At 62.0% G+C, this 27957-nt stretch overlaps 1 protein-coding gene across 5 annotated transcripts; it reads right to left on the minus strand.

Moving 5' to 3' along the window:
- Window positions 1-4679: 4679 nt before the first annotated feature.
- On the minus strand, window positions 4680-26895 carry NR4A1 (nuclear receptor subfamily 4 group A member 1). Of its 5 annotated transcripts, XM_072797839.1 has the most exons (10): window positions 26878-26895; window positions 21865-21986; window positions 21342-21425; window positions 19652-19758; window positions 8788-9665; window positions 7866-7995; window positions 7414-7565; window positions 6857-7059; window positions 6583-6761; window positions 4680-5504 (listed from the first exon to the last, which is right to left on the minus strand). In XM_072797839.1, the coding sequence occupies exons 5-10, from the start codon at window positions 9661-9663 to the stop codon at window positions 5248-5250; spliced, it is 1797 nt and encodes a 598-aa protein (XP_072653940.1). In that variant the 5' UTR covers window positions 9664-9665; window positions 19652-19758; window positions 21342-21425; window positions 21865-21986; window positions 26878-26895; the 3' UTR covers window positions 4680-5247. The 5 variants fall into 5 exon arrangements, with proteins under 5 accessions (XP_072653940.1, XP_072653943.1, XP_072653942.1 ...); XM_072797842.1 differs by lacking the exon at window positions 21342-21425 and having other exon boundaries at window positions 26878-26893; XM_072797841.1 differs by lacking the exons at window positions 21342-21425; window positions 21865-21986; window positions 26878-26895 and adding an exon at window positions 20841-21295.
- Between the last annotated feature and the right edge of the window lie 1062 nt (window positions 26896-27957).

Genomic DNA, 27957 nt, shown 5'->3' on the forward strand with positions numbered 1-27957 from the left:
GGAATTATTCTGGGGGCGGGGGGAGGGGTGCTGCTTCCTGGAGAAGGAAAAGGCTTGGGGGAGACTTCTCGCTGAGAGCTCAGGCTGGAAACCGAGGCTCTCGAGGCAAGGGAGGCGAACACGGAGAGCCCAGCGCCCCGGCCAGCCAGGCGGCCGGGCCGGCGGCGAAGGCCTGTGCAGGGACCTTGAAGGCCAACCCAGGACCTTGGGAGTAGGCAGCTGGCTGTGCGCGGTGACTGTGGCCTTGGACGGCCCCACCCCATCCTAGCCTGTGCCCAGGGGAGAGCTGAGCCCCGAAGCTGGCCCTGCAGGCCACCCCCAGTCGCTCCGGAGCTGACCCCAGTGGCGTCACGGGGAGTGACTCAAGCCCCAGCAACAACAATGAGTGGGGCTGACGTCAGGCCGGGGGCTCCTGACGGTGCCTCGCCTGGCCCGGCAGCCAGCACCCTGTCTGCTGACCCTCTAACCCTGGCCAGGCTGCCGGGCCAAGGAGAGTCGGCCGTCGCCTTCTGACATGTGTCCCCCTCCCCCGCTGGGGTCCCCGGGCAGGGGCTCCCCCATCCCCCCCAGCACCCGTCCTCCGAGGCAGAGGAAGTGGCTGGGCTTCCGACGGGGGTGGCAGAGAGCGTGAGAAAGAGGCGCCTCCCAGCCCCGACCTCCGCAGGCAGCCTCTGGACCCGGCCCACGCTGCCTTCTCTCCTGGGGGAGGTGGGCCCGTGTCCTTCGGTGCTGGGGACGGTGGCGACGGGTGGCGGCTACTCGCTCTGGGGAGGTGCGTGTGTTTGTCTCCCTGGCCAAGTCGGGGGTGGGATGGGGGCTAGTTTCTGTTTGGGTCCCCAGGGGTCGGGGGTCCGTCGTCTCACTGTCCTGCAAGGTCTGTGCACCAGTTCCTTTGGGAGCCGTGTATCTGTTCCCTGGGCCAGAGGATTCTCTGTGACTGTCCTTGCAAAGGGAGAGGGTATCCCCCCACCCCAGTAAGGGGTTCTCTCCATGTACCCCTGGTCTCTTGTGAGGTTGAGGGCATCTGTCTATCCTCTTAGTGCCCCAGTTCCCAGATTAGGGTCCAGGTCTCCAAGGCCTGGCTGGGTGGGGGCCTGGTCCCTGCGATGTGCCCGACGAGGAGGGCAGTGACAGTCAGCCTCCCGGCCGCCCGGCTTGCAGCTGGGCACCGCTCCCTGCTAACACAGCACGTGCCAGGGCGGCCCCCCTACACCCCCCTGCCCCGGCACCCAACTCCCGGCCCGGCTGCCACCCCCAGTCCCCGCGGCCATGCCTGGGTAGGGGCTGGACGGTGCCAGGGCCTGGGTCAGACCTTGAGGAGACCTCAGGTGCCCACCCCAATCCCTGGCCTGGCAGGGTCAGGGCCCAGCAGGAGGCCAGGGGGAGCCAGGACGGTAGGAAGAAGACAGAGCACAGGCCTGTGGTGGGGGAAAGGGGGCAGGAGCCAAGGCCAAAGGCTCCAGGGCCCCATGGTCCTCAGGCCAGCTCGGAGCCTAGCTGGGGACCCTGGGATGGGCCTCCTGCCCTCAGCACGTCCCTGGCTGCATGCGGAAGGCAGTATTGGGGGAGTAGGGGGGGGTTTGCTCAGCCTCGCGCTAACTCCTTCCTGCCCTCACAGCTGGAGGCTGGCGGCTTCGAGGTCCCCGGGCCAGCCTAGACGGCCCCCAGCAGCCCCAGCCGGGAGTGACCCAAAGGGACAGGGCACGGCCGGAGCCTGAGCCGGGAGCAGGGGCGCGCGGGGGTTGGCGCCGGGCTGTGTCCTCCCGGGGGGCGGCCGGAAGCTCAGCCCTCAGCCCCATCTTCTGAGGACCTTGGGAGGAGGCCCCGCCGTTCTGGGGTTTCGGTTCAGATTCAAGCGAGAACCCCGGGACACCCCGGGCCTGGCTGTCGTGGCAGGAGGGCCCCGGCCCTGCCCACGCCGCACGGAGCAGGCCGCCCAGGGCCCAGCGCGGGGCACCACACCGCGGCTCAGGTCCGGGCCGTGCCGTGACCTTCAGGGCCTCCCTGAGGCCGACCTTCGCCGGCTCCCTCCTAAACCAAGTGTCCCCGTGGCCAGAGCCCAGGCCCCAGAGGAGGGCACCAGACAGACTCCGGGGTGCAGAGCGCCCACTCGGATCCTAGGCCTCAGAGCCACCCCAGCCCGTCACAGTGGCACCTCGGGCCTGGGGAGGGGGCCAGGGCCTCTGGGCACAGGGCCCAGCGTGGGTGGGGTGGGGGGGGACAGGGAGGCAGGCTTCCTGGGTCTCCATGTGAGGACAAACAGCAGGCTTTGAGGCCTTGGAAAATCCCGCCTGGGATTCCAGGCCCTGCCGGCGTCACTGCCTTTTGACTATTGTCCCCGTCGGAAACGGGCCCAGCCCCCGGCTAGCCGGGACAGAGCAGCCATTGTGAGGCCCCACCAGGCTCAATGCCCCCTTGTTCGCCCTCCCAGCCCCTAGCAAGACTCGGGGGCCAGTTCTTCCAGTTGCTCAGTGGAAAGAAAGGGCCTGCCTCGGGGCTCGGCCCTAGGGCGGGGCAGGGTGGGGCAGGGCGGGGCTGGGGAAATCAGCCTCCCACCCTGTACCCCAGTGGCCGAGTCCTGGAGAGGAGCCACCGTGGGATGGATGGAGCGAGCGCCTTCCATTTACGAGGCCTGGGCAGGGAGGCCTAGTGGTTAGGTCGTTAGACACACCCTGCTCCGCCACTTAGAAGGCGAGTGACCTTGGGAAAGTCATTTCCTTTCTCCTCTTTTGTAAAAGCAACAGCTATGATTTATCCGGTGTTTGCTCCCCACCAGGCGCTGTCTGAAACACTTGGTCACTGTAGCAACTCTACGCGATAGATACAGTTGTTTCCCCATTCACACAGGGAGATGCTAACTTAGCCAAAATTCCACAGCTAGAAGGAGCTCTGGAACCAAGACTTAGAGCCAGGTAGTCCAGCTCCAGGGGTCTTGCTCTCTGCTACTCGGCTCTGCTCCCTGTCCATGCGGTGGAGATAACCACACTCAACTCATAGGGTGGTAGTGAGGGTGCAAAATGACAAATATCATGTGAAAAGAACTTGGTGGGTGATGGAACCTCGTAGGTGGTGGTGATTATCATCACTACGGGCATAGATACCCATATGGACCAAGATTCTCCACGGCCCGCCCCTGCCCCTGCCCCAGCTCCTGCCCCTGCCCATCCTCTGCCCTGTGCTCCGCATCTATCTTTGCTGAAGTCGAGGGTATGGAAGAGAGTGACCCAAAGGGACAGGACTCCATCCAATCCCACAGCTGGTGGGAGATTTCCCAGCAATCTCTGCTCCTAACCAGAGGACTGCCACTACACCCACCTCCCCAGTGAGCGGATGGGGAAATCAAGACTCAGGGAGGAAGAGGGGCTTCTCAGAGAGCAGCATGGAGCTGGAGGCAGGGCAGAGAATAGAAGCAGATCTAACTGACCCCTGCCTGCCTTGGACGTTGCCAAGTATGGGCTTTGACAGAGGCTCATTCGGGGACTCTGGCTGGGGGTGCCGGGGACACATGCTGGAGGTGGTGGCCACCGTGCGTGGGGCCCAGGGCTCCCCACCCCAACCACATGGAGACCCTTGACAAGGCCTGGGGCTGCACTGACTTCCTAGCATTCAAGTGAGGGCATGTGGTCGAGAGCTCCCGGGGCTGTGGCTGGAGCACTAGGAAAGGCCCTTGATTCCATCCTCCGGAGCAAATCCCTAGTTTATATGACTTCCATCCAGGCAGGGGCCACAAAGGTGGAGACTCGAGTCCTGGGCCAAGGGTTGTGAGGAGCAGGTGTAAGGGGCAGTGCTTTCAGGTCTCCTACCAGGTCCTTGGGAAGAAATCTAGAAAGACACTGAGCTCAGTGAAGGGGGCTGGACCCCTACCTCGGCCCTCTCAGGCTAGGGCTGACCTAGGTTCATGTTTCTCAAAAAAGTGGCTCTGAGACACCTGCCTGGCAAGCACTCTGGGTGTTTGGCATAAGCGCAGATTCATGGGTCCTACCCCTCAGCTAATCGGAGTTTCTGACATAGATCTGAGGAATCCGCATTTTAAGCCAGTTAAGCAACTGATGAGCTTGGAAGTTGGAGGATGTACGGAGGGGCACTTGAGTACAGGTAGGCACCCCAGAACAATCTTTTTACCAAAGGGACAAGGGCCACCAGCAACCCGGCTCTTATTACTGGGGTGCCAGGCAGGTCCGGAGGAATGGTGAAAATGCAGACAGAAAAGAAACTTCTACTAACAACAGCTAACGTCATCCTGGGCTGCCCTGTACCCAGCCCCAGGCTCAGCCCTCCCGCCCAAGCTCCTGTACTCCCAGCAACAACACGAGGTAGGCACTGCCCCTCGCCGTTTTGCAGATGGAGAAGCCCAATCAGAGACCGTGACCCCAGAGTGGTGCTCTCGTCCCTCAGCCAGCTGGGCTCTGCTGCAGGCCCCATCCACGAGGCAGGGGCTTATCCAAGGCTCTCCGCACATTCGAGACTAGTCTGAGCGCTCTGTGTAACGCCCCCAAGGAGTGGGTGTCATTATTATCCACCTCTTACAGAAGAGTAAACTGAGGCCTGTTAGCTCAGGTTGGTAATATCCACTACTTACCTAGAGTTATTTCTGTCTCTTCGGTAATTATGGGGGACAGGGGGCGGGGGGCAGGGAGCTGTGGTGTGGGGGAAGGTGTCAGAGATAGACAGGCTCCCGATTTCAGCTACAGGCCTATTTTTTATTCAATATATTAAATATATTAATCAGAAAAGTCACATACTATAAATCCAGGAAAATACACAAATATAAATGTCAGAATCTGTCATTTGTCTTCTTTGTAGAGTAAGGTTATGTACATGTGGAAAGAGGGTGGGAAGAGAGAGCAGGTGCAAGGAGGCGGGAGAGGCTTGCCCGGGCTGGTGGGGGCCGCCCCTCCCTCCGAGCCCCCACTCCCATCTCGGCCTCTTCCTTCCTATATTTACAGCAGCATCTGGCTTATTTACAGCACGGCGGTGTGTGTTAAAAACGGTTTATCTTACAAAAACATGAAGGCCAGGGCTGGGCTGGGGGCTAAGACAAGTAGTAGGGGTCACCCCCATGAATGCATCCCCCTCCCCCAGGGCGTGAGCTCCCTGCCAACCACCCAGTACAAGGGCGGAGGCCGGCTGGTCTGCGGCTCAAGCCCAGGCTGGGGGTGCTCTGAGGGTCCGTGGGCCATGGGCTAAAGGCACGTGGGGTGGTGTAGGAGCGTGCATTCACGGCGCACGCGTGTTCCTGGGCTGGGGTCAGAAGGGCAGTGTGTCCATAAAGATCTTGTCGACAATGGGCGGAGGGGGCACCAAGTCCTCCAGCTTGAGGTAGAAGATGCGTTGCAAGCCCTGGGTGCACAGGGTCCGCAGCTCGGGGAGCTTGCCCAGCAGGCGTGACAGGCAGCTGGCCGGCTGCGGTTCGCCCGCCACGGCCGAGACGTGCTCCTTCAGGCAGCTGGCGATGCGATTTTGCAGCTCCTCCACCCGCCTTGGCTCTTGCAGCCCGTGCCGGTCTAGGGGGGCACAGAGGGGAAGGGGCAGGTCAGCCACCTGCCAGAGGAACAGCCACTCCCGTACCTCAAGACCCCGCCTCGCCCCACTTGCTCCCTGCCCAAGAACTGTCCCCACTGGCTATCCCTCACACTCCCCTGCGCTCTGCAAAAAAAAGTTCCCGCAGGAGCCGTATTCAGGCCCCACTGGAAGTCCAGTGGTCTCGACAGGCAGTCGTACTCGTTATCCTCATCTTCCAAATGAGAAACTGAGGCCCTAAGAGGTTAAATGACTGGCCCAAGGTCACTCAAACGAACTAAATCCCTAACCAGGTTTTCTGCCTTGGCCAGTGGTTCTCTCCCTGTTGGTTCTGAGAAGCCCTGGAGCCGAGCAGTATGGTTTAGAGGTCACCTCCACGGAAAGCTGATTCCAAAACCCACCACTCCTTCAGCCCAAAGTGCCCCGGATTTTGTACTATATTGGCTGGGTCCTCTGTGGAATTTAAGCGGAAAGGGAAATGGGTGCAGATTCGGGGGCTTTAAAAAAAATTAAAAGAAAAAAAAAAGAGATCTGAAAACCTCTTCGCTTAACACCAAAAAATTGTGTCCTGAGTAACTGTACTTGCATAAAGTAACCAACAGGCACAGGTAACCTAATGCTGCTGGAGGTCAGGGCAACGGTTACCCTTGGGGGAGCTGACGACACTAGGGGGATAGGTACAAGGTGGGGTTCTGTTTCCTGGTCTAGGTGCTGGCTACGTGGGTGTGCTGAGCTCACCAAGGTTTAGCATCCGTAAGCTCTCCTGCATGTGACATAATTCAGAAGATTTTAAAAACAAACCCAAAACCCCAGGCCCCACACGACAGCTACGCAGGGTGCATCCTGGAGGGCAGGGGATGATTCACAGACTGCCTTGGGCTTTGCGGTCAGACGCTGCGGGGCCTGGACCCTGGCTCTGCTGCCTCCTAGCTGTGTCACTCTGAGCGAATGCTTGCCCCTCTCTGCATCTGGGTGCCCTCACTCCGAAATGTGGGCCCCCCCGCCCCCCGAAGTGCCAGATGCCGGGCCCTCACCCTCCCGGGCTCCCCACTGGCCACTCACCTGTGATGAGGACGAGCGCCGAGAGGCAGGCGAAGGCAGGGACGTCCACCACCAGGCCGTGCAGGGACCGAGAGAAGGCCAGAATGCTGTCGATCCAGTCGCCAAAGCCGCGGGCGCACTGCAGCCGGTGGAGCACCAGGCCCGAGCAGAAGATGAGCTTCCCCTCGGCCGGCTTCGAGCTGGCGGGGAGGGATGATGCAGATGTGGGTCAGGGCGGTGGGGGGCCCGAGGACAGGGCAGCAGGCGAGGGGCTGAGCGTGCAACGGCAACTCACCGGTAGGCCAGGCGGAGGATGAAGAGCTCCAGGAAGGCCGACTCCAGCAGCAGGTCCTGGTCACCCGGGGACAGCTCGGCAAAGCCGGGGATCTTCTCGGCCCACTTGCGGATGACCTCCAGGGAACCCGAAAGCAGGTCGTAGAACTGCTGCACGTCCCCGGCATCTTCCTTCCCGAAGTGGGGCAGTACCAGCTCCTGGAACTGAGGTGGTCGGGCGGGGTCAGCACCGCCACGTGAAGGGCCCTGCACCGGGGCCCCCTCGTACAGCCCCGTCCCCCACTCGGATGATCACCAGATCCCGGGGGGCGGGGAGAAGCGGCGAGAGAGGAACCGAGGTTCAGTCCCTGCTCCTGCTCGCCAATTCTCAGACACCAACCCGGGGCTGAGGCTGCTGGAAGCAGCACATTTTTCTAACTGGCCGCCCACCTAAGGGGGGTGCACTGTTCCAGCCAAGCAGCCCAAAGGGGGCTCCGCTCTCCCCGACCTGTTGGCCTGGGGCGGGGCCTGCGTGCAGTGTGCACCAAGGCCCTAGGTGTGGAGCGCGCCGGGCCTCACCTTGGAGTAGTCCAGTTTGGCTGTGCTGGGCCCGGAGTCCAGGTGTGCCCTGACCAGGGACGTGAGGAGGTTGGCAGGGGAGGCGTCCGGGGGCTGCTTGGGCTTCGAAGGGAGCCGACCCCGCCGCCCCTTCAGGCTGTCTGTCCGGACAACTGCAGAGAAACGGGCAGGGCTAAGGAAGGGAGGAAGGGGTCCAGGGAAGGAACTCTCCACTCAGGTTCTGTGCATCAATGCTCGAGGTCCCTTGGAGCCTAAGGACCTAGAGCCCCTGAGACCCTATAGAGAGCACCCTCCCGCCCCCGATGAGCCAGGCAGGTGGACCAGAGGTGGAGTGCAGGCAGGTAAGGTCAGATCATGCCATCCACCGCGGCCCACCAGGACAGATGTCTTGGGACGGCCCCCCTGCCCCCCTCAGGCCTGCCTCTGTCCGGCCAGCCCATCCAGCCACCCACCTTCCTTCACCATGCCTACGGCCAGGCACTTCTGGAAGCGACAGAACTGGCAGCGGTTTCGCCGCCTCTTGTCCACAGGGCAGTCCTTGTTAGCCAGGCAGATGTACTTGGCGTTTTTCTGTACTGTGCGCTGGATGGGGGGGCAACAGGGAACAGGCTGTCAGAGTCGGGCGGGGGGGGGGGGGCAGGGGAGGGGACTGTCCAGATCCTGCTGCCATCACAGACAAAAGCACCCTCTGTTCACAGCTATTTTTCTAACATTTGGGTGGCAGGGGAGGGAGAGATGGCGGGGGGTGGGGGGGGGAGGAAGGAGAAAATCTTGGGGACACTGGGGGAGGTTTTTGCCGAAGGAGGGAGACCCCCCTCCCCTCCAGGACACAAGATCAGGGGCCAGGGGTTCGGGGCTCCCTGGCAGCCCAGGTATCTGGACTTCTCAACGTGCCTTTTCCGGGACAGACAAGCGAGGACAGAGGAGGGGTAGGGGGTGGGGACGGGAAGCTGAGCAGGCACCCAGAGCTGGGACAAACATACGGCCTGTTCCCTAGTCCACCCCCAGCCCTCTTCCCGGATCCTTTTATCTCACGCCAGGAACATGAGTGCCTGGGGCCCCCTTCTCACCAGGACCTTGGGTTGGGGGAGGACGGGCAAAGGGAAACCAGAGGCTGGCCTTTCGAATGTACCCTCCCGGGGGCACCCCCGCAGCCTGCACCCTCGCCCACGTGTCACCACCCCTCTACAGGCAGCCCGCTGCCATCTGTGGGTCCCCAGGAGGGTGGCCCACCTGCAGAGGTGACCCCTTCCTGAAGGGCAGGACTAGTTGGGAAGAGAACCCCAGGGAGACTGCCACAGAGACAACCTGCTGGGAAAAGAGACCGGCCTTGCCCGCTTCCCACAAAAAGCCGCAGCCAGGGCAGCCCAGTACCTTGAAGAAGCCCTTACAGCCCTCGCAGGTGCGGACGCCGTAATGCTGGCACGAAGCGTTGTCCCCACACACGGCACAGCGGCCCTCGCTTCCACTGGGGGCCCCGCTCCGGGCCTTGGCCGAAGGCACCGGTGCGTCCAGCATCCCTGGGCCGTCGAGGTGTGGAGAAGTGGGCGCCAGGCCCGGGAAAGCCGTGGATATGGAATAACTTTCTCTCTCCCCCAGCTGGCAGGTGGCCTGTGAGGGGAACAGCTTCAAGGGGCTCTGGGCAAGGCTGGGACTGGGACCAGTAGGGGGGCTGAAGGAAAAAAAGGCGGGCGGCTGGGGGTGCCCAGAAGCCTTGGGCAGTTGCTCTGTCCATGCCCGCAGGCCTTCGTACGTCTGGCTGGGTGAGAAGGGGCCGAACGAGCCATCCCAGGGAGAGAGCTGGGGTGGCTGGAAGCTGGGCGTGGACGGGGACGGCGCTGAGCAGGGGCTGCCGTAGTAGTCGGAACCGCTGGAGGACAGGGTCTCGTCCAGGGGACCGCTCAGGGGGCCAGGGTAGCAGCCGTACACCTGGAAGTCCTCAAACTTGAAGGAAGCAGAGGCGGGGGAGGTGGCCGAGGAGGAGGACGTGGAGGAGGCCGAAGAGGAGGCCGAAGAGCATGGCTGGGCCGTTCCCGGCAGCTGGTACAGGAAGGTGTCAAACTCCCCCGTGTAGCCGTCCATGAAAGTGCTGAAGCTGGGCAGGGCCGTGGGGGCGGTGGGGGCTGCCTCAGGGCTGGCCAGGTCCATGGTGGGCTTGCTGAGCTCGGGGGTCAGGGGGTCGCTTGCCAGGTGGTCTCGGGGTCCTGGGCTTGGTGCTGGTGTCCCATATTGGGCTTGGATACAGGGCATCTCTGCAGGGGGAGGAGACCAAGATTGGGGGGAGTGAGAGTCAGCGAGAGAAGCCTGAAGCCTGACCTCTTAGGTCCCTGAGCAGCCAGGTGGCAGGAGTCCCAGCCAGACGCAGGGCACCATGGCCCAGCAGAGAACCCAGAAACCCTGGTCCGCAGCCGGAGTGCCATCTCAACCCTCATGTCACAAAGCCCCCGGGCAGTGGCCCAGCAGGAGTGGGCTCAGCTGGAAGGCCAGCCACACCCCGGTCAGCCTGGGAACCCTAGGGAAGGCATCTAGCCAGCATTTCTCTGCTGGAACAGGGGGAAGCTGTGTTCCTTCAGCCCCCTGCCCTCCCGCACCGGGTAAGGCGTGGGCAGGGGCTGGAAGAAGGGTGGGTGGGAGAGGCAGCCAGGCAAAGCCTTACTTAGCCCACTCTCTGGGTGAAGGTATGTCATTTCTCCAACCTGGCACTTCTGGGAATATTCCCAGGCACAGCACAGCCTTTGCAAAGCCCCCTCTCCTCCTCCCCCCACGGTGCCTGGGAAGGACATCCTGAAAATGGAAGAGGAGTCGAGACTGATGGCCCAGCTGCTAAGCAAGAGGCCTAAGCAGCCCCGAGCCTGTCCCCCATCCCTGCCCCCACCCGACACACTGAACAAAGGCTGCAGCTCCCACGCGCACCCCAGTCCTGCCATCTGGGGATGGGCACCCACTCGGCACCGCCTGGGATGCTCCCAAAGGCAAAAAGGAAGGGAGCCCCGGCCCTCCTCAGCAATCCCCAGTTCCCCAGGGGATCAAGTAGCCGGGCTCCAGACCTTTAAAGGCTGTACGCCGGAGGGAAGCCGAATAGGGGCAGGAAGGAGGAGAGAACAGGCCCCCTAGACTTCCAGGAGAATGGACAGTCCCTAAGAAGAATTTCTCTGCTACCCCCAAAGCATCGCCTCTTGTTAGTTTTATAAGAGAACTCTGAGTCCAGCAGACTCGAGGTGGCCATACAGGGAGGAGCCTGTTGGCGGGAGGTGGGCAGATGGAAGCCATCCTGCCCCCGCCTGGGTCCCTCCACGAAGGAGTTTCTGGGCCCTGAATAACCCAGGCGCTCAGGCAAAGAGGGTTGGTTACACCCTCAATCATGAGCGGCCTGAAGGGGCAGAGACAGCACCACTTAGAAGGAGATCCTCAAGTTTGCAGACCCGTGGCAAACTAGCGCAGAGGCGGCCCCGGGACGGGTTCCCATCCCATGTCCACCCCTGGGGTCTGCACGGCTCTGGCCCTCCCAGCCAGGGCCGGGAGGGGGGGGGGGCGGGGCAAGAAAGCAAGCTGGAACACAGAGTGCCACGATCAAGGGAACAGAGAGAGGGGGCAAAGGCTGGCACCACCTCCTGGCCAAGAGCCCGGGGCGGGGGGCGGGGGGGTATCGTCTGGGTCCAGCCCTCTCCCACCTCCACGGGCGACGCACCCCTGGCCTGACACTGCCACAACCGGCCGGGGGCCACACAGCCCCTCAAGCTCTGCACCAGCCACCCCGTAGTGCCCACCCGCCCGCCCGCAGGCATACGCGGCACCTGCAAGAGATAAGAGTGGCCACGTCTCCCTGCGCTAGGACAGCCGGGGCAGGGATGGGTTTGGGGTGGAGAAGAGGTAGCAGCCACCTGGAATAAGGCTGGGTGTTCCAGCCTTATTCAAATCCTGTTTCTCCACTTGGACATCCCACATCCGGATCAACCCCCACCAACCTGTCCTCCCCCTCCACCCCCCTCGGCGCAGGTACTTAACTACAGCAGATATGGACCTGCATCCAGCGTCAAGGGAGTGGGGGAGAAGCAGTCCCCCAGGGAGGAGGAAGAGGCGGGGCTGGAGGAGGGAACAGGGAGGATCCGGCTTCAGGCAGGTCCTGGCAACAATGTGGTTTGCACCTGTTACGCTGAACAAGCTGCGGGCTGCACCCTACCTGTAGGATCCAACGGGGACTGGGGGGAGGGGGGCACGGGTGTGACCGGCCTGTGGGGCTGGGGGGGGTGTCCTTCAGGTACTACACCAGGGACTCCAACATGAGCAATTCTCACTCGGGATCCCCAAGGACCAAGATTTCCACACCTCTCTCTCTCTCTCTCTCTCCTCTGTCCGCACCCCCCCCCCACGCCCCACAGGACAATCTTCCCGGTGCTTCCCAGACCCTGCCTCTAAGAAGACTGAGTGGAACACCAGCAGCCCCCCTCCACAGCTCAGCCAAGCCCCCCATGCTGGCCACTTCCTCCAGCAATCCAGAAGTCTCCTAACACCGCTCAGGCACCAACTTCGGGGATCCCTGCAAACTAAGCCACAGCCTCTAACGTGTTAAGAAAACAACTAAAGGAACGGGGGGGGGGGGCGGGGGAGGCCGACCAGCCGGGGAGGAAGGAGACCCTTTTGGAAACCCAGAGCTGGCAGGATTCCCGCGGATCCTTGCAACTCAAGTTCTGGGGATCTTCCCCCCCATACACACACACACACACCCCGCCCCACTGTACCGAGAGCCCATCAGCACCTCGGTCCGGGGCGCCCTGGGCCACTCGGGCACCCAAGTGGGGGGGGGGGGGCGCTGAACCACAGGCAGCCTCGTCCCCAGCAAGTCCCCACTCCCGGTGCCAACTCCAACTCCACCCCACCCCCCCCCGCGGCTTCCACCTGGCTTCCACCTTGCACCTCTCGGGCGCCCGGGGGCTGGAGTGCGGCCCGGGTCGTGCCCCCGCTGCAAGCGCTCCCCCCGACGCCCGGGCTGCACCCAGCGCCCGCGCCCCTGCACGCCGACCCCACAACATCCTTTCTGCCCGCGCGGACGGCCGTCTCCCCCGTGCAACACCCCCGAAAGCCGGGGCTGGGGCGCACGCTCCCCGCGGGGCACCTACCCGGCGGCTCCGCTCCGCCCGCCCGTCCGTCCCGCGTGTGCGCTCCCGGCCGCGCGCTCCGGGCTCCGCAGCCTGTGCCGCTGGGGCTCCCCGGCGCAGCCCGACCCTCCTCTTAAGCGCTCCGTGACGCACGGCGAGGGGCGGGGGCGCCACTGACGCACGCGGCCCGGCGAGCTGTGGCCATACAAGGGCGCGGGGGGCGGCGCGGTTCCGGCGGGAGGCGGCGGGGGGAGGCGCGGGCCGGGGAGCCCGGGGGGCGGGGCGAGAGGCTGGAATGTCTGCGCGCGTGACGCACGCGGGGTTCCATTGACGCAGGGAGCGCGGATTGTTTGATCTATAAATAGTCCCCGCGCGCCCGCCGCGCCCGCTAAAAATAGCAGCTCGCGGACTCCCGAGGCTCCCCCCGCCCCGCGCGCCCCGGGCCGCGCCACCCCGAGGAGGGGGCGCTCTAGAGCCGCGGCCGCGGGGCTTCCCCGGGCTGAGCTCCCTGCAGCGCCCGCTGCTCCGCCTTCGCAGCCGCGCAGCCTCCCCGGAGGCCTGGGGCGCACCTCGGGGCGCACCCCGCCCCCCCCCCCCCCCGCAGCCTGCGCCCCTCCAGCCCGCGGCGCAGCGCGGCCACTTACTCCCCAGCAGCAGGGTCACCGGGTCGTCTGAGCCTCGAGCCCCCCCCCCCCGCTTGCCTCCGCCCCCTACTCTCCCACGCAGGGCACCTTCCGAGGGCAGGCGTTGGCCGGTGGGCCCCGCTCCACGCGCTGGCCCTGATCGCTTCCCAGTCCCTTCCAGGGTGGGTGCGCTGCAGCTGGGAAATGACCGAATTTCAGAACCGGGCGGGGCCTGAGAAATCTGGTCAAATTTGTGCCGACTCTTTTTCCCCATTTTATAAATAAACAAGCTCGGAAATGATGGCACTTGCTCAAGGTCACACGGCGAGGTGGTGGCACACGCTGCCCCCCCCCCCCCAGGGCCTCTCACTGCATCTCTAGGGGATCTTCTCACGCCCTCCCCTGACCACCTGTGGAGAGGGTAGCCTCGACCTGCCCCGTGAAGCCAGAAGGGATGGCCAGGGCTGCATCGATGGATCGGGCACAGGCCGCACTGCAGCCACCTGGAGGCCTCCCTGGTCTGGTTGTCACCTCGACACCCCCATTCCACCCCTGAACCTGGGGAGCCTGCACCTGCTAAGTAAGAGAGAGAGGGATAGGAGTGCTAACGTTTACAAGAAGAGACACCCCCCCCAAACACTGGGGTCCCACCCGGTCCCCTTCTCCCCGCAAGTCAGCTCGAAGAGTTCCTGCTTCCACTGCGCCTGCGCTGATGGCCCTACTCTCACCTCATCTGGCCACCCGACAGCACTTCCCCCTAGCCTTGAGGCACTTCCTGTTCCTCCTCACTTCCACTCTCACCTCTCGGGTTGGGTTTCCCACACCCTAGTTTCCAGCCTCTCCTGCTGCCCAAAGGTCCGGCCAGCATCTCGAACCTCATGCGGTGCCCACAGAGCTTGTCCTCGCTGTACCCCCTCTGCCCACTGCCCCATCTCTGCTCCTGATGCCCCACAAGCAACTTCTCATTTTTTCTTGAAATTCTATCTTGGAACGTCTCTCGGATCCCCGTTCCTACTGCCAGCCACAGCCCACGCCTCACTGGTGCAGGACAGCAGGCCCGCTGAGTGAGGCCAGTGACCTCCACTTCTCCTTGCCCACAACCAGTAAGGAAATGGCCCCTTAGACCAGCTTGTCTCCTCTTCCCAAACGCCCCCTCCCCACCAGCGGAGCAGTCTCATGCAACAGCAATCTCACTCAGGGATCTGGTCAGAACTTGCCACAGCTCCCCCACTTCAGCATACAGTCTCAACATGGACCAGTCTTCGGAAAGCTCTGGTCTTTCCCAAACCATCATCCGAAGACCCTTCAGGGCCATCTGGGCGGAGGTGAAGCGTGGGCCGAATAATGCACCGGGGCCTATCCAAGATCCACACTCCACTTCCACACCAAAGTTTTATTTTTCTTTGTGTTGGGTTTTTGCATAGATTTTGCTTGGAAAAGAGATTCCAAAGAAAGAAAAAAACAAAAAGGCTTTAAAACTGCAAATATGGGGCACCTGGGTGGCTCGCTCAGTTAAGGGTCTGACTTGATTTCAGCTCAGGTCCCGGATTTCAGGGATCTCTCAGGGATCTCAGGGTCGTGAGATGGAACCCCATGGGGGTGGGTGGGGGTGGGGCTCCATGCTCAGTGGGGGTCTGCTTCTCTTTCCCCCTCTCCTCTGCCCCTCCTTTGGCTCGTGCTCCCTCTCTCTCTAAAATAAATAAATCTTTTTTTAAAATAGGGATTTAAAGAGAAAGAAAATAATTAAAAAAAATAGAAAACTGCCAATATAAATTTTTTTTTAAGATTTTGTTTATTTATTCATGAGAGACACGGGGGTGGGGGGGCAGAGACACAGGCAGAGGGAGAAGCAGGCTCCATGCAGGGAGCCCGACGTGGGACTTGATCCTGGGTCTCTGGGATCAGGCCCTGGGCTGAAGGCAAGGCTAAACCACTGAGCCACCCGGGCTGCCCCCCAATATAATTCACATCATCCTATTTTCAGATTAGGACCCAATGATTCCCAGAGGAGCCATGCCTTGCTCAGAAGTATATAGCAAGTTTGGGCTGGGGAAGCTAGCCCCAGCCACATCATGGGCTGGCTTCCCATCTAGCCTGTCACCCCACCCTGGGATGCCTCCCTCCACCCCAGCAGGGCCTTTCTCAAAAAACAAACAAACAAAAAAGCAAAACAAAAAATCCCAATGTTAGCAAAACATGATTAGCCAAGTCAATGTTCCCACCATCCCGCACCAGCTAAACAGGTGTATTACGGGGCAGCTGGACCAATCTGTGGCCAGCCCACCCGGGAGCCCCAGGGAACTAAGCGTGGTGAGGAGCTGCCCCAGGGCCTGGCCTAAATCTCCAGATCTCAGCATCAGCCTTCAGATGTGTGCCTGCAGCCCAGGCCCCACGTCCCCGGGATACTACAGGTTTGGAGGCTGCATTCTCACTGCCCCAAAGGCAGATGGAGGGGAAGACAACCACAGCCACCACTTGGCCATGTTCGTGGAGGCAGGGATGCTGCGGGCTCTGTCTACACTATGCTCTGGAAATAAGCAACTAAGGAAAAAAAAGGCAGAGTCCCTCTGTGGGAGCACAGCCAGGGCCACCCCTTCAGTGGTGAAAATTCACTCCTGTGGAGCACCAGCTTGAGGCAAGAGGGGTTTTGGGACCCTGGGTCTCATCCCTGTGGGACAGATGCCCTCCAGGGCATCCTGGAGCTCTGAGGGGGAATCTGGCTAAGGTGCAACTCTGGGGACAGGCTCAATGAAGGCAGACCCTGGCAAGCCTGGAGCCTAAGCTGGTCTTAGCCTCCCAAGGGGTCCCCCAGTCCAGTCCCCAAGAGCGAGGTCAGGGTGAACAGCCCCTTGTGGGGTGAGGTGTGGGGTGGGAGGGACAGGTAATGACCAAAGGGGTAATGATGGGAGAGATTCAAAACTAGAGGGAAGGACTAGAAGGCAAGGCAGGGCCATGACAGCCCAAGAGGCGCGGGGAGAGACGAGGTCATGTGGGAGATGAGACGACAGTCCCCGCCCGCCTCCCACAGCACAGCCTGGCCCAGCGCACCAGTGTTCTCATTACCTCTAGCTCCCTGCTGCTCCCCTAAAAGGACCTTGGGGTGAAACTTCTCACCACTCATAGTGACCCCTCTTCCTCCCTCCTGCTCTAATCCTGCTCCTCCTCCAAGACTTCAGGCCATCCCCCTTCCCCAGCCTAACTCTTCATAATAGGCACCTTCTCACAGGTGAAGGGGATTATGGGGAATACCTCGAGGGTCAGACCTCAGTCCATGGCACTGCACAGGGTTTCTTCCTGTCAATTCCTCCCCCCACCTTTCAGGTTTAGAATTGTGACCCAAATTTTATCAACGAGGAGATGGAGGCTCGGGGGCAGGACGCAAATATAGGTGCCCTGACCCCCAAAGCCTGTGCTGAGCCCATGGATCCACTCTGGACTGCAGACAGTGGCTTCTGGCCTGCTGGGCCTTGGCTCTTCCCAGTGTACACAGATCCAAGTGTGTGCAAGCACACGCACGCACACACACACACACACACACAGTCTATATTTGGAAACAGCAGCACCTATGAGGGGGTCTTTGGTGGGACCGGAAGCATTCCAGTTTCCAACCAGGGCAAGGATCAGCCAGGTGTGTTCACCCGGGAAAAGTCATCCCACTGTCCTCTTAAGATTTCACACTATGGGGGGCACCTGAGGGGCTCAGCGGTTGAGCATCTGCCTTTGGCTCAAGTCATGGTCCTGGGGTTCCAGGGTCCCGGGATCGAGTCCCGCATCGGGCTCCCTGCAGGGAGCCTGCGTCTCCCTCTGCCTGTGACTCTGCCTTTCTCTCTGTGTCTCTCATGGATGAAAAAATAAAATCTTAAAAAAAAAAAAAAAAGATTTCACACCTATGATTTGTGCACTTTTCTGTGATGTAGGTTACATTTTCAAAGACAAAAGTTTCAAAAATAGCCACGCCTAAATGGGAGAGACGCATTCATTCACACGGACGCAGAACGCTGCTGGAATTCATTGAGGACAGATTCATTCAAGTGTGTGTTGCTGGCATCAGAGGACAGTGCCCGTTTCCCATCACGAAGGTGGTGTGTGGGCACACGCAGGGCACAACTACAGTTAGCAGAGGCGATCGTCTCCCGTTAGACAGGGGTCTTCACACAGGATGCCTTCCGTCAACCCTGGATGTTTCCTGAGAGCCCCTGTCCCTCCTAGCCGAGGGTAATGTGGCCTGGGGACTAATGTGCTGACTCATCCCTCACACCTATGTGTGAATGTGAGAGCAAGGCCCTGGCTCCCCGACCTCAGCAGGGGGGGCAGCTTCATGCATCAACAGTAACTAGCCCAGGGCAGGCCCCGGATGGGCAGCCTGCGTCCAGCATCGTTCACCAGCCCAGAGGGTGGATGTGGATGTGGGTAAACAGGCAATGAGGAAGTGGAAGTGCCCGGCCTCTTTCCCACGCTGACCCCCACCCCTGTACCAGCCCTCACCCCCGCCCCAGCACCGGTCAGGGACTTGCCCTACTTTCACCAAGACCGTCCCCACCCACAGGCCTCCACACGCTTCCCGCGTGGTGGGCCCAGGGATGACCTCTGCCTCCTGCTGCCACGGGAGTGTCCCCCCTTCCGCCGCACGACCTGGTCATTCCTCTTCCTGCCTCGGCAGTGGGGAGGAAGACTTGTGCTGTGGGCGAGGGAGCAGCGCCTGCCACCCCAGGGGCCCTCCCGCCAGCAGCTGGGTCAGGCCCCGGCCTCTGGCTCTCATCCCTCGGCCCTGGCCCTGGCTCTGGCTCTGCCGCGACCACACATGCCGTCACCTCCATGGAAACAGATTCCCACTGCCCCCCCCCCCCCCCGCTTCCTGCCCCAGCCCTGGCAGGGACAGAAGATGGGGGGCTCTCAGAGGCATCTGTGACCAGAAGCTGGGAAGCCTGCTGTGTCACCTGGGGCCAGTCCCTTGCCCTCTCCGAGGCCGTTCCTCATCTGCCCAAGGCAGACGCTCCACACTCCCCGGGGCTGGGAGGGCTCAGTTCATTAAGGGCACCGGGAGGCTCAGCAGTGAAATGGAGCAGTGCCTGGGGCCCCGGACTCCAGGACCCCGCAGCTGGGATCCTGGGGCAGGTGGGCAGGCCCATACCAGGACCTTCAGCTGGACTCGGGAGTCAGCACCCCCTTCAAGAAATGGAGACCAGTAACCCCATCCACACCTCTTCCCCCTCCAGGGCTGAGTGGAAGGAAATGAGAGCGTGCCCAGAGACGTGGCTCCACCCAGCACTGGGAAAATACCAGCCTCTGTATGCAGCAAGTGCTCAACTAATACTCTGGAGAAAGCCTGTGAGTTGAGGAGGTCAGGGCCCTCTCCAGGGAGGCTGTCTCTAGTCCAGGCTGCCTCAGTCCGACCCTCACCTCCCTCCAGGGCTAGGAGGAATTAGCATCAGCACGAAAGAGTAAGATCAGACTTTGGGAAGAAGAGCCAGACAGCGCTGGTGCTGGAGAAACGCAGACAAGATCACCGAGTGCCTCTGGGAAGGCTCGGCCCACGCCTCCGCTGCACCCTCCTCGCGGCTCCTCCGTGCCCCCCGAGCCTGCTCAGCTCCCGGCCAGCTCCTCTCCTCCACCCTTGGAGGGCCTCCCACCACCTTGCAGAACATCACCACCCACCAAATTCTCCTGCCCCTGCCCAAGGTCTCCACCCAGCCTCCTTGGGCAAAATTTCAAATTCCAAAATAAAAACCCTCCGATAACGAGCCCCAGCCGGAAAGACTGATGCATTTTCCTATTGTTAAAGTATTTTTAGTCACAGGCTCTGGATTCATTTAGAGACTCACGTTCAGAAAGGGGGAAAATTTTTTTTTTTTTTTGAGAACCGAGGAGAGCACAAGAGCGTCCCACGTCAGGAGCTGCCACTTATTCCATGCCGGGCTGCAGCCCCTGGCCCCGGGCCCGGGGAGCGTGTTTGTGGCAGGATGGTTGGCGGACTTGCCAGACCTTGCTCCAGCCCTGTTTCGCAGGCACCAAGACCAGCGAGGGAGCCAGGCAAGGAGAGCAGGGCAGGGGCTGAGGGCTCCGGGAAGCCAGGTCCCCTAGACCCAACCAACAGGGGGTAAGGGGGCTCAGGGACCCTGCTCAGGGACCCACGCAGAGGCCCCCCACCCAGGGACACCCAGTCCACTTCAGCGTCCCTCCCCAGCCTAGCAGGCCCGTGCCTCCTCCAGGGCCGGGGCAGCAGAAGGGGAGGACCGAGAGCGCGGTGGAAGTCTCCAAGGAGGGCGAAGAGATGCCAGCACCTGTCTCCTTCCCTGTCTCCCAGCTCTTGACCACAGCGAGTTCCCAAGGGCAGCTCCCCCCCACCACCCAACTCCGGTCAAGCTTTACTCTCACTGCCTGGGAAGGTCAGCCCTTCCTGTTTCCTCCTCCGCCCCCCTCCTCTCAAGGCCAAAGAAACCACAACACGGATGGTCACAATGGCACAAGAGCCACACAGCTCAGCTCCTGTGCCTCAGTTTCCCCATCCCTGAGACTCACCAGCTATCTCTTCACGATCTGCTTAGACTCTCCGAGATCCTGGACAGCTGCACCAGGCGAGAATCCCGGGGTTGGTCAGGGGCTCTTCCTGGCGGCCTCAGGGAGCCCTGCGGGAGCAGACGGGACTGCCCGGTTAGCCCGGCCTGCCCGGCCAAGGCTATGCACCAGCTGAGCGGGCTTAGGACGTGGAGCTGTCTCCAAGCCAGCATGTCCTGCTCTGTTTATATAGCCGAAACCAGAGCCGGCCTCTGGGGACAGAGGGAGCTGCCTCGGGGCCCTCCTGGCGGAGGCCTGACTTTGGCCCAGGTCAGCAAGAGCCCAAAATAGTCAGCTGACGGGAGCCCCGGCGTGAGCGTGACCCTGGGCCCGTGCCCGGGCCTGGCACACAGGTGCCCACGTCACAAGACCAACAGCTCTAGCACTCACGGGGCCCCGGCTGGCAGCCCCTCGAGGTGGCCTTGGCAGTGTATATGGCATGGGAGTTCCACTCAGGCACCACCATCACCCAGACAACGAGGGGAACACAAGCACTCTGCCCACGGGGGCCGCTCTGTACCCGGAGGGAAGGTAGGGGTGGGGGCCGGGCTGGGGGAAGCCATCTGGCCTGCTGCTGTCATCTTCACTCACGTGCCTCCCGGGTCCAGATCCCCGGCTGACCAGGGACACCTGCCTCTCCTCCGTACAGTAATTCCTCTCCCTGCCCCCAGCCCAAGGTCGGTGGCACGGAGCCTGCTGCCAGCGGGCGGCCAGGTGCACACCCAGCCCAGCCCCTGGAACAGGAGGCCCTGCTTCCCAGGGCTTCCCCTCCTTCCACCCAGGCTCCGACTGGACACCCCATCCTCCCCCATTGGCAGCCACCTCCGTGGGACTCCCTGTGCCCTGAACGCCAACACCACATGAGACAATGGTGTCTGGGGCGTTGGGGGAGATACAGAGCCAGCTCCTACTTCATCTGGGGATCTCTCAAGGCCTGAAGGGGGCTGTGGCACGGAGACAGTTCTGGGGGAAGAGGAAGGCCATCACAGGTCCCCGGCCCGGGTGTCAGGCTGAACTCCAGCTCTCTTAGGTAAACACGGTAACCAGGACCGTGGTGCCCTTGGCCCCATCCTATTATCTGAGATGGCTCAGGAAAGGCCAGGTGAAAATTCAATTCCTACACTCCACCCCTCACCCCTGAATCTGCTTGTACCTTCTCCAGAAGTGTCCTCAGGCGAGGAAGGCGTGTGTCCACCAGCAGGTTGGGCCTCTGGGAGAACTTGATTCTAAGCTTTGCTCTAGGGACGCCTGGGTGGCTCAGCAGTTGAGCGTCTGCCTTTGGCCCAGGGCATGTACCCGGGATCCGGGATCGAGTCCCACATCAGGCTCCTAGCAGGGAACCTGCTTCTCCCTCTGCCTGTGTCTCTGCCCCTTGCTCCCTCTCTCTTTCATGAATAAATAAATTAAATATTTAAAAAAAATAAACTCTGCTCTACACATCCTCACTATAGGATCTTAAAAAGTCACTTCTCTGCTCTATAACTCCGTTTCTTCATCCATAGGAGGAGAAGGTGGACTAGAGGCCTAGAATCCCTCTGGCCGTGGCCACAAGTCTGAGACTCTCCCGCTCCGGGCTGCTGGGTGAATCGTGGAGGGTCTAGCACTGCCCTTTGTCAGGAAGATCCTCCCCCTGCATAGAAGCACCTCCCCATACCTGCCGTGGAGGAAGGGGGTGGTCACTGCCCTCTTGCAGGAGATGATCCCAGCCTTGCCCCGGTGCACTCCCCTGGTGTACGCCCTGGAAACAAACCAATTTCCTATCCCCTATGCCCGCCCTGCCCGCCCTGCCCCGCTATACTCCCAGCCTGGCCTTGAGCCATCCGGCCACACCCCATTAGAACCAGACACATGCTGCCTTGGTAACAGTCGTCATTCACCCCCACCCTTGCCCCTCTCCTCCCACAGCAGCCCATGCCCCCCAGACAGAGCCCCTCAGCCTATCCTGCTAAGAAAGCTGGGCTTTCCCCCTCTCCATCCCCCCTCACCCCCCACCCCCATCACCAAAGAAATCAGATCTCCCGGAGTTGAGCAGCACCTCGCCTGCCACCTCTGCAGGGCTTCCCCCTCCATCCCCCAAACCACATCCACTTACGGCAGCTTCACACCCACCTCTGCCCCCCAGCCCCACCTGCTTGAGGGCCCCAGAGGTGTACAAAAGACAACTGTAGAGCACTTACCAGTCTGGATGAGCCAACAGACTTCGGACAACAGTCAACCGACCCCTGGGCCTTCAGGGTCTGGCAGAAGGAACTGGGACACCAGAGAGGGACCAGGGCGGGCCTCTGTCCATGGTGGAAGCCTACGGAGGGAGAATCAGTGTGAGTGAGGAGGAACCCGCCAGCAGGGACAATCCCTAGAGACAGCACAGCCAGGAAACACAGGAGTAGAAACAGGGGCGGGACCCAGGCCATGAGAGGCGACAGGCCAGCCCGAGGACTGCCCTGGGCTGGGCAGCAGAACCGGGAGGCACACAGAGCCCCAGGCAAACAGTTCTTGGGGACATGGGACGTGATCAGGAACTGCTGCCGGTATCTGGGCCGTCTCAGGGCCACGGAGACACGTGCCAGCATCCAGCCCCTCAGTGTCCTCCCCACTCCTGCGTTGGGTGGGGAGGCTTCAGTCCAACACTTGGCCCTGATGTGCACAAAAGGGCATTTTGTAGGCAGAGAAAAGGGAGCTACTGTGAAGACAGGGCTAATAATACCCCTCTCTCCCTAGGGGGCTCCACATTGGGCCCTAAAGTCTCTGAGGACCCCACAGGGCAGGGGCTCAATCACCCCAACTCCAGGCAGCCCAGACTCCTAACCAGAGCAATGGGGACTCCCAGGAAAAACTCTGTGAAGCCACTCTGGGCCCCAAACACGAAGGCCCAACTTGAAGCAAAGTGGTTAAGGGCCCCGACGCTGGAACCCCGGCACCTGCGTTCAAGTCCTGGCTCTGTCACCTGTAATCCTGAGCAAGTTGCAGAACCTCTCTGCGCCCCAGGTTCCCCCACTGTGGAAATGCCAACCGGTGATAGACATCTCCGAAATGAACAACCACGGGGCTGCCGGGGGACTTAAAATGAGTCCACGTGTGTAAAGGACAAAGCAGAGCGCCAGACACACGTACAACAGCACTATCGTTATTAGGAGAAATTAAATGAGGACACGTCAGAGCCAGTCGCAGGCCCTGGGTTTTATTCCAAGCCATCTCTGGGCACCCGGTCTCCCCTTCCAGAGCCAAATGTGAGCACCACCCTTCCAGCCAGAGTACTCCAGGCCCTACATCTCTCCTTCCCTTTTTCTCACCCCAATTCAGCCCTCTCCTCTCTCAACTGAGCCTCAAAGTGAGAGCAGGACCGGGTGCCCTCTGGGGCAATGTGAGGCGTGGGAAAAGGGAAGTAGATGCTCCCATGCTGGGAGGTAGAGGGTGCAAGGAGGAGGCTACATGATGTAATGGGCTTCCTTGCCCTCCTGACCCCTCCCTGCCCCAGGGTCCACAGACTAAAGGGAGCTACTCTGCACCACGGTACCCAGATCCTCCTCTAAAAGAGCTATGAGCACTCCCATGCTCCTCTGCGTGAAATGGAGACCAAGGGGTGAAGGCACCGGGAGTGAAAGGCAGGGGAGCAGTCTTGAGCATCTGGGGGGCTTCCAACCCTAACAGAGGGCAAAATCAGGGGGCACCTGGGTGGCTCAGGCATGATCCCAGGGTCCTGGGAGCCTGCTTCTCCCTCTGCCTGTCTCTGCCTCTCTGTGTCTCTCACGAATAAATAAACAAAATCTTAAAAAAATAATAAAAATAAAAATAAAAAAGGTGGCCAAATCAGCTTCCAACCTGTCTCAGCTCACAGGCTACACCTGCTTCCCAGAGTGACACCATCATCGTCCCGTACCCCGGAAACAGGCCTGCAATAAGGCCCCAGGGCTCCCCTGCACAACCTTCCCTTTTCTCCCTACCAGTCCACAGCTGAGGAGGAAGGGCAGGAAGGACCAACAGCTCCCACCACAGTCAGGCCCGCCCAAGTGCCCAGGTCTTCCGCACTCATCTTCCCCAGTCTCTGAGAAATAGGGGCCAGAGTCGGGGATTGGTCATGCCCAGAAAGTGCTTCTTAACATCTCGGAGCCGATATCTGATGCCATCTCCTGTCTCAGATCAAAATTCCCTCCACAAGCCTCGACTGAGGGCCTCAGCAAGCCAGGCAGTGAGCCACGAACCCCATGTCTGGGCCCTGGGAGGCTGTGATGGGGGAATGAATCCAGGTCAGTCACCTGTGCAGAGGGCGAGCCTAGGGCCGAGTTACCTGTGCAGAGGGCGAGCCTAGGGCTTGGAGAAGAGACTGATGCCCCCTAAGTGGTGTGGAAGCATCAGGCCAGACCTGGGACCCAGCTCTTGCACCCCCTCCTTGCTGTGCCCCCTGCACACGGGCTTTCTCTCCCCAGGCAGGGCCTTTGCTTTGGCTGTCCCCTCCACCGAGGCCATTGCCCGGGAGGTCTGTATGCTTAGCTCCTTCTCAGCAGCCAGGCCTCCTGTCCTCTTTCACCTCCTTGGAGAGCCTCGGCCCCCACCGCCCGCACATGGCCCTGGTTTGATTAGTTGCAGTGGACTAATGCTGCCGAGCTGTTCACTCATCTGTCCTAATCGCTGTGGTCTTCACTCTCCCAAACACAGCTCAGCACTACTAGGTACTTGGGAAATATTTGAGGAATGTTGCCGAAGAAGACTCACGCATGCCTGCCTCAGAACCGGGCTGAGCGGGGGGCGCCTGGGTGGCTCAGTGGCTGAGCGTCTGCCTTTGGCGCAGGGCGTGATCCCGGGGTCCTGGGATCGAGTCCCTCATCAGGCTCCCAGAGTAGAGCCTGCTTCTCCCTCTGCTTAGGTCTCTGCCTCTCTCTCTGTGTCTCTCATGAACAAATAAAATCTTTAAAAACAAAAAAGAGCTAGGCTGAGAGAACCGGCCAGCTGCCTGGAAGAAGGTATGGAAAGGACACCGGAGCTAAGGAACTGTCCCTTCTGTTCGACGGCAGATCCAAAGTCCGAGGATCCTTCCCTATGCTGGGCTACGACCCCGACTCCTAGAGCCCCAGCCCTGCATCCCAGCTCCACACAGGCCCCCCCAAACCTCCTCCTCCTTCCTACCAAGTATTTGTCTTCTCTTAACTCAACTTCTCCTCACCACAGGATGTGGTGGGCAGACCCTCTGCAGCCCTGGTGCCTTCCTGGATATAAGCTCTGCATCGGCCAAGTCCCCCTGCCCCCCAGAAACGGGCACACTACTAGTATTAACAATATAACAGCAGATAACACCTACTGAACACCATGCGCTAGACACATCACCAAGCACTTTACATGCACGTTCTCATTTCGGCCTCATGACGCTACGAGGAAGAGATTATTATAACGAACTAAGTTTTACCAGAGGGGACACTAAGGTGCAACAATGCTATGCAACTTGCTGAAGGTCACACAGCTAGGAAGTGACAAAGCCAGGATTAGGACCCAGGGAGCCCCAGGGCCAGGCCTCCTTCTTCCCCGCTTGGACGACTCTAGTGGGTAGAGGTCTCAGATTGCACAGAGCTGTCAGGCAGCTGACTCCAGAAAGCAAGTGGGAGGCTCTGGCCCTTAGAGTCAGGCTCTAGGCCTGAACTCCTGCAACTAATTTTCTTCACTCCAGCACAGGCCCCAACATTTATAATCAGTCACATTCATCTTGTTCATCTTGGTCCACCCTTCTGCCCGGCTGCCATCATCTGGAATCTTGATTTTATCCTATCGTACACCTGTCATTCCCCTTGGCTCTAGGTCTTTAGAAAGAGTCAGCCGGCCTCCCTTTTAAGTCTTCATCCAAAGCACTGATCTAAAGGTTCACTTGCAGTGGGTGTAGGACCATGGCTGTAGCCCGCCCCCCCAGCCCCCTGTCCAGGGTGTTATCAGCCCCCTGAGCCATCAGCACCCTTTGGGCACAGCTTTTGTGAAGACACCTACCTCTCCCCGGCCTTCCTTTGCCCTGCGTGCCCCAACACTAGCCCCAAGTCCAAATGAATGCTTCGCTGGAAAGCCCTGTAAGTGCCTCTTCTGAAGCATTTCTAACCCCAGGTCGGCTCCTGACTCTACCTGACCCTCTCCGGTTCGATTTCTTCTACTCAATCCCAGGATGGGGTTGCACCGGGCAAGTCTGGTCCCTCCCCTCCCCAACTCCTGGACTCCTGGAACCCATCGCCCCCACCCCCCCGCCCCGCCCGCAGCCGGCGGGGAAATGGAAGGAATGTCTCGGCCTGGCCACCTCCAGCGCCCCGTGGGCCAAACCCCACCCTCCACGGCCGGGAGAGAAAGCCTTGGAAAGCCTGGGCCGCCACACTCGCGCCCGGGGCTGACTCTGAGCCCGCAGGTTCCTCCGGGAACCAGCCCCCCACCCCCCGCCCCCGCACACGCTGCGCCTCGACCCCCCGCGGGACCCCCCAGCACACGCTGCACCCCCCGCCCCCCCCGCACAGCTGCACCCCGACCCCCCGCGGGACCCCCCCCGCACACGCTGCAACCCCCGCCCCCCCGCACACGCTGCACCCCCCAGCACCCCGCACAGCTGCACCCCGACCCCCGCGGGACCCCCCAGCACACGCTGCATCCCCCGCCCCCCCGCACAGCTGCACCTCGACCCCCCGCGGGACCCCCCCCCCGCACACGCTGCAACCCCCGCCCCCCCGCACACGCTGCACCCCCCAGCACCCCGCACAGCTGCACCCCGACCCCCGCGGGACCCCCCAGCACACGCTGCACCCCCCGCCCCCCCGCACAGCTGCACCCCGACCCCCGCGGGACCCCCCAGCACACGCTGCACCCCCTGCTCCCCCGCACAGCTGCACCCCCCCAGCACCCCGCACAGCTGCACCCCGACCCCCGCGGGACCCCCCAGCACACGCTGCACCCCCCGCCCCCCCGCACAGCTGCACCCCGACCCCCGCGGGACCCCCCAGCACACGCTGCACCCCCTGCTCCCCCGCACAGCTGCACCCCCCCAACACCCCGCACAGCTGCACCCCGACCCCCGCGGGACCCCCCCGCACAGCTGCACCCCGACCCCCGCGGGACCCCCCCGCACACGCTGCGCCCCGACCCCGGGACTCCCAGCGTGGCTCCCGGCCCTCGCGGAGACCGCACCGTCCCGGGCGTCCCGGGGACCCCGTCGCCCCCCACCCGGCCCCCGTCACCTGGGCCGCCGAGCTCCGCTCGCCTCGGCACCCCCGCCTTCCGGGGCCGCGCACCGCCCGCGGGGAGCCGCTCCGCACCGCAGGGCGCCCATGCCGGGGGGCCGGGGCCGGGGCCGGGGGGCGCGGGGGCCCCGCCTGTCCGCCGCCGCCGCCGCGCGCTCGTGCGGCCGCGGCTCGGAGCCCCCCGCCCCGGGCAGCCCCCCGCCCCGCAGTTCCGGCCGCGGCCGCGCCCCCCGCCCCCGCAGCCCGCGCCGCCAGCGCCGCCGTCCCAGCCCCGGGCGCGCCTCCCCCGGTGGGCGGGCGGGGACCGTGACGCGCGCCCATTGACGTCTCCGGAATCCCGGCGGCGGCGGCCGACGCAGCCTCATCAATGGGGCTAAAAATAGCGGCGCCCGGAATAGCCGCGAGCGCCCCGCCCCGCGCACCCCCCCCCCCGCGCACCCCGTTACATAACCCGCCCCGCTGCGGCCGGGGGCGCGCTCGGCCGGGACGGCCCTGGGGCCTGCTGGCACCTTCCAGGCAGCACACCTGGAGCTGGGTTATGAAGGTCACCCGGGGCGTCCCGGGATGGAGACGGGAGAGGGGCGCCCAGAGAGGCCCCGCGGGGGCCCGGAGCCGCACAGCACCTGGGCTGGCCAAGAGGACAGGGCCCGGGCCTCGGAGACTTGGGCGCCCCCCCCCCCACCCACCGCCCCGCCTCGATGGCTTGGCCTGCGTGCCACCCCGCAAGGGCCAGGGACCCCGCGCGCAGGTGCCCAGCTTCCATGCAAGCGCGCAGCGGGGGCGGAGGCATTCCCCGAGGTGGGAGGGCAGGGCTGGGCGCGGCGGGTGGTGGCTTCCCTGATCCAGCTGTTCCCGCGCTCCCGTGTGACCAAGGGCAAGTCACGTGGCCCCTCTGACCTTGGCTTCCTTACCCATAAAACGAGGGTGATACTATGAACCACCTTTTCGGGTGATCGGGAGATGGAACAGCTGCGCAGGTGCCCTGTACACAGTAGGCACTCATAGTTACCTTCTTCTCCTTGCTCCCTCCTCGGAGTCTGACTTCCCCCAATCCACACAGGAGGGCTTAGTGCAGGA

Source organism: Canis lupus, chromosome 25 (assembly GCF_048164855.1).
Source record: "Canis lupus baileyi chromosome 25, mCanLup2.hap1, whole genome shotgun sequence".
Lineage (NCBI taxonomy): Eukaryota > Metazoa > Chordata > Mammalia > Carnivora > Canidae > Canis > Canis lupus.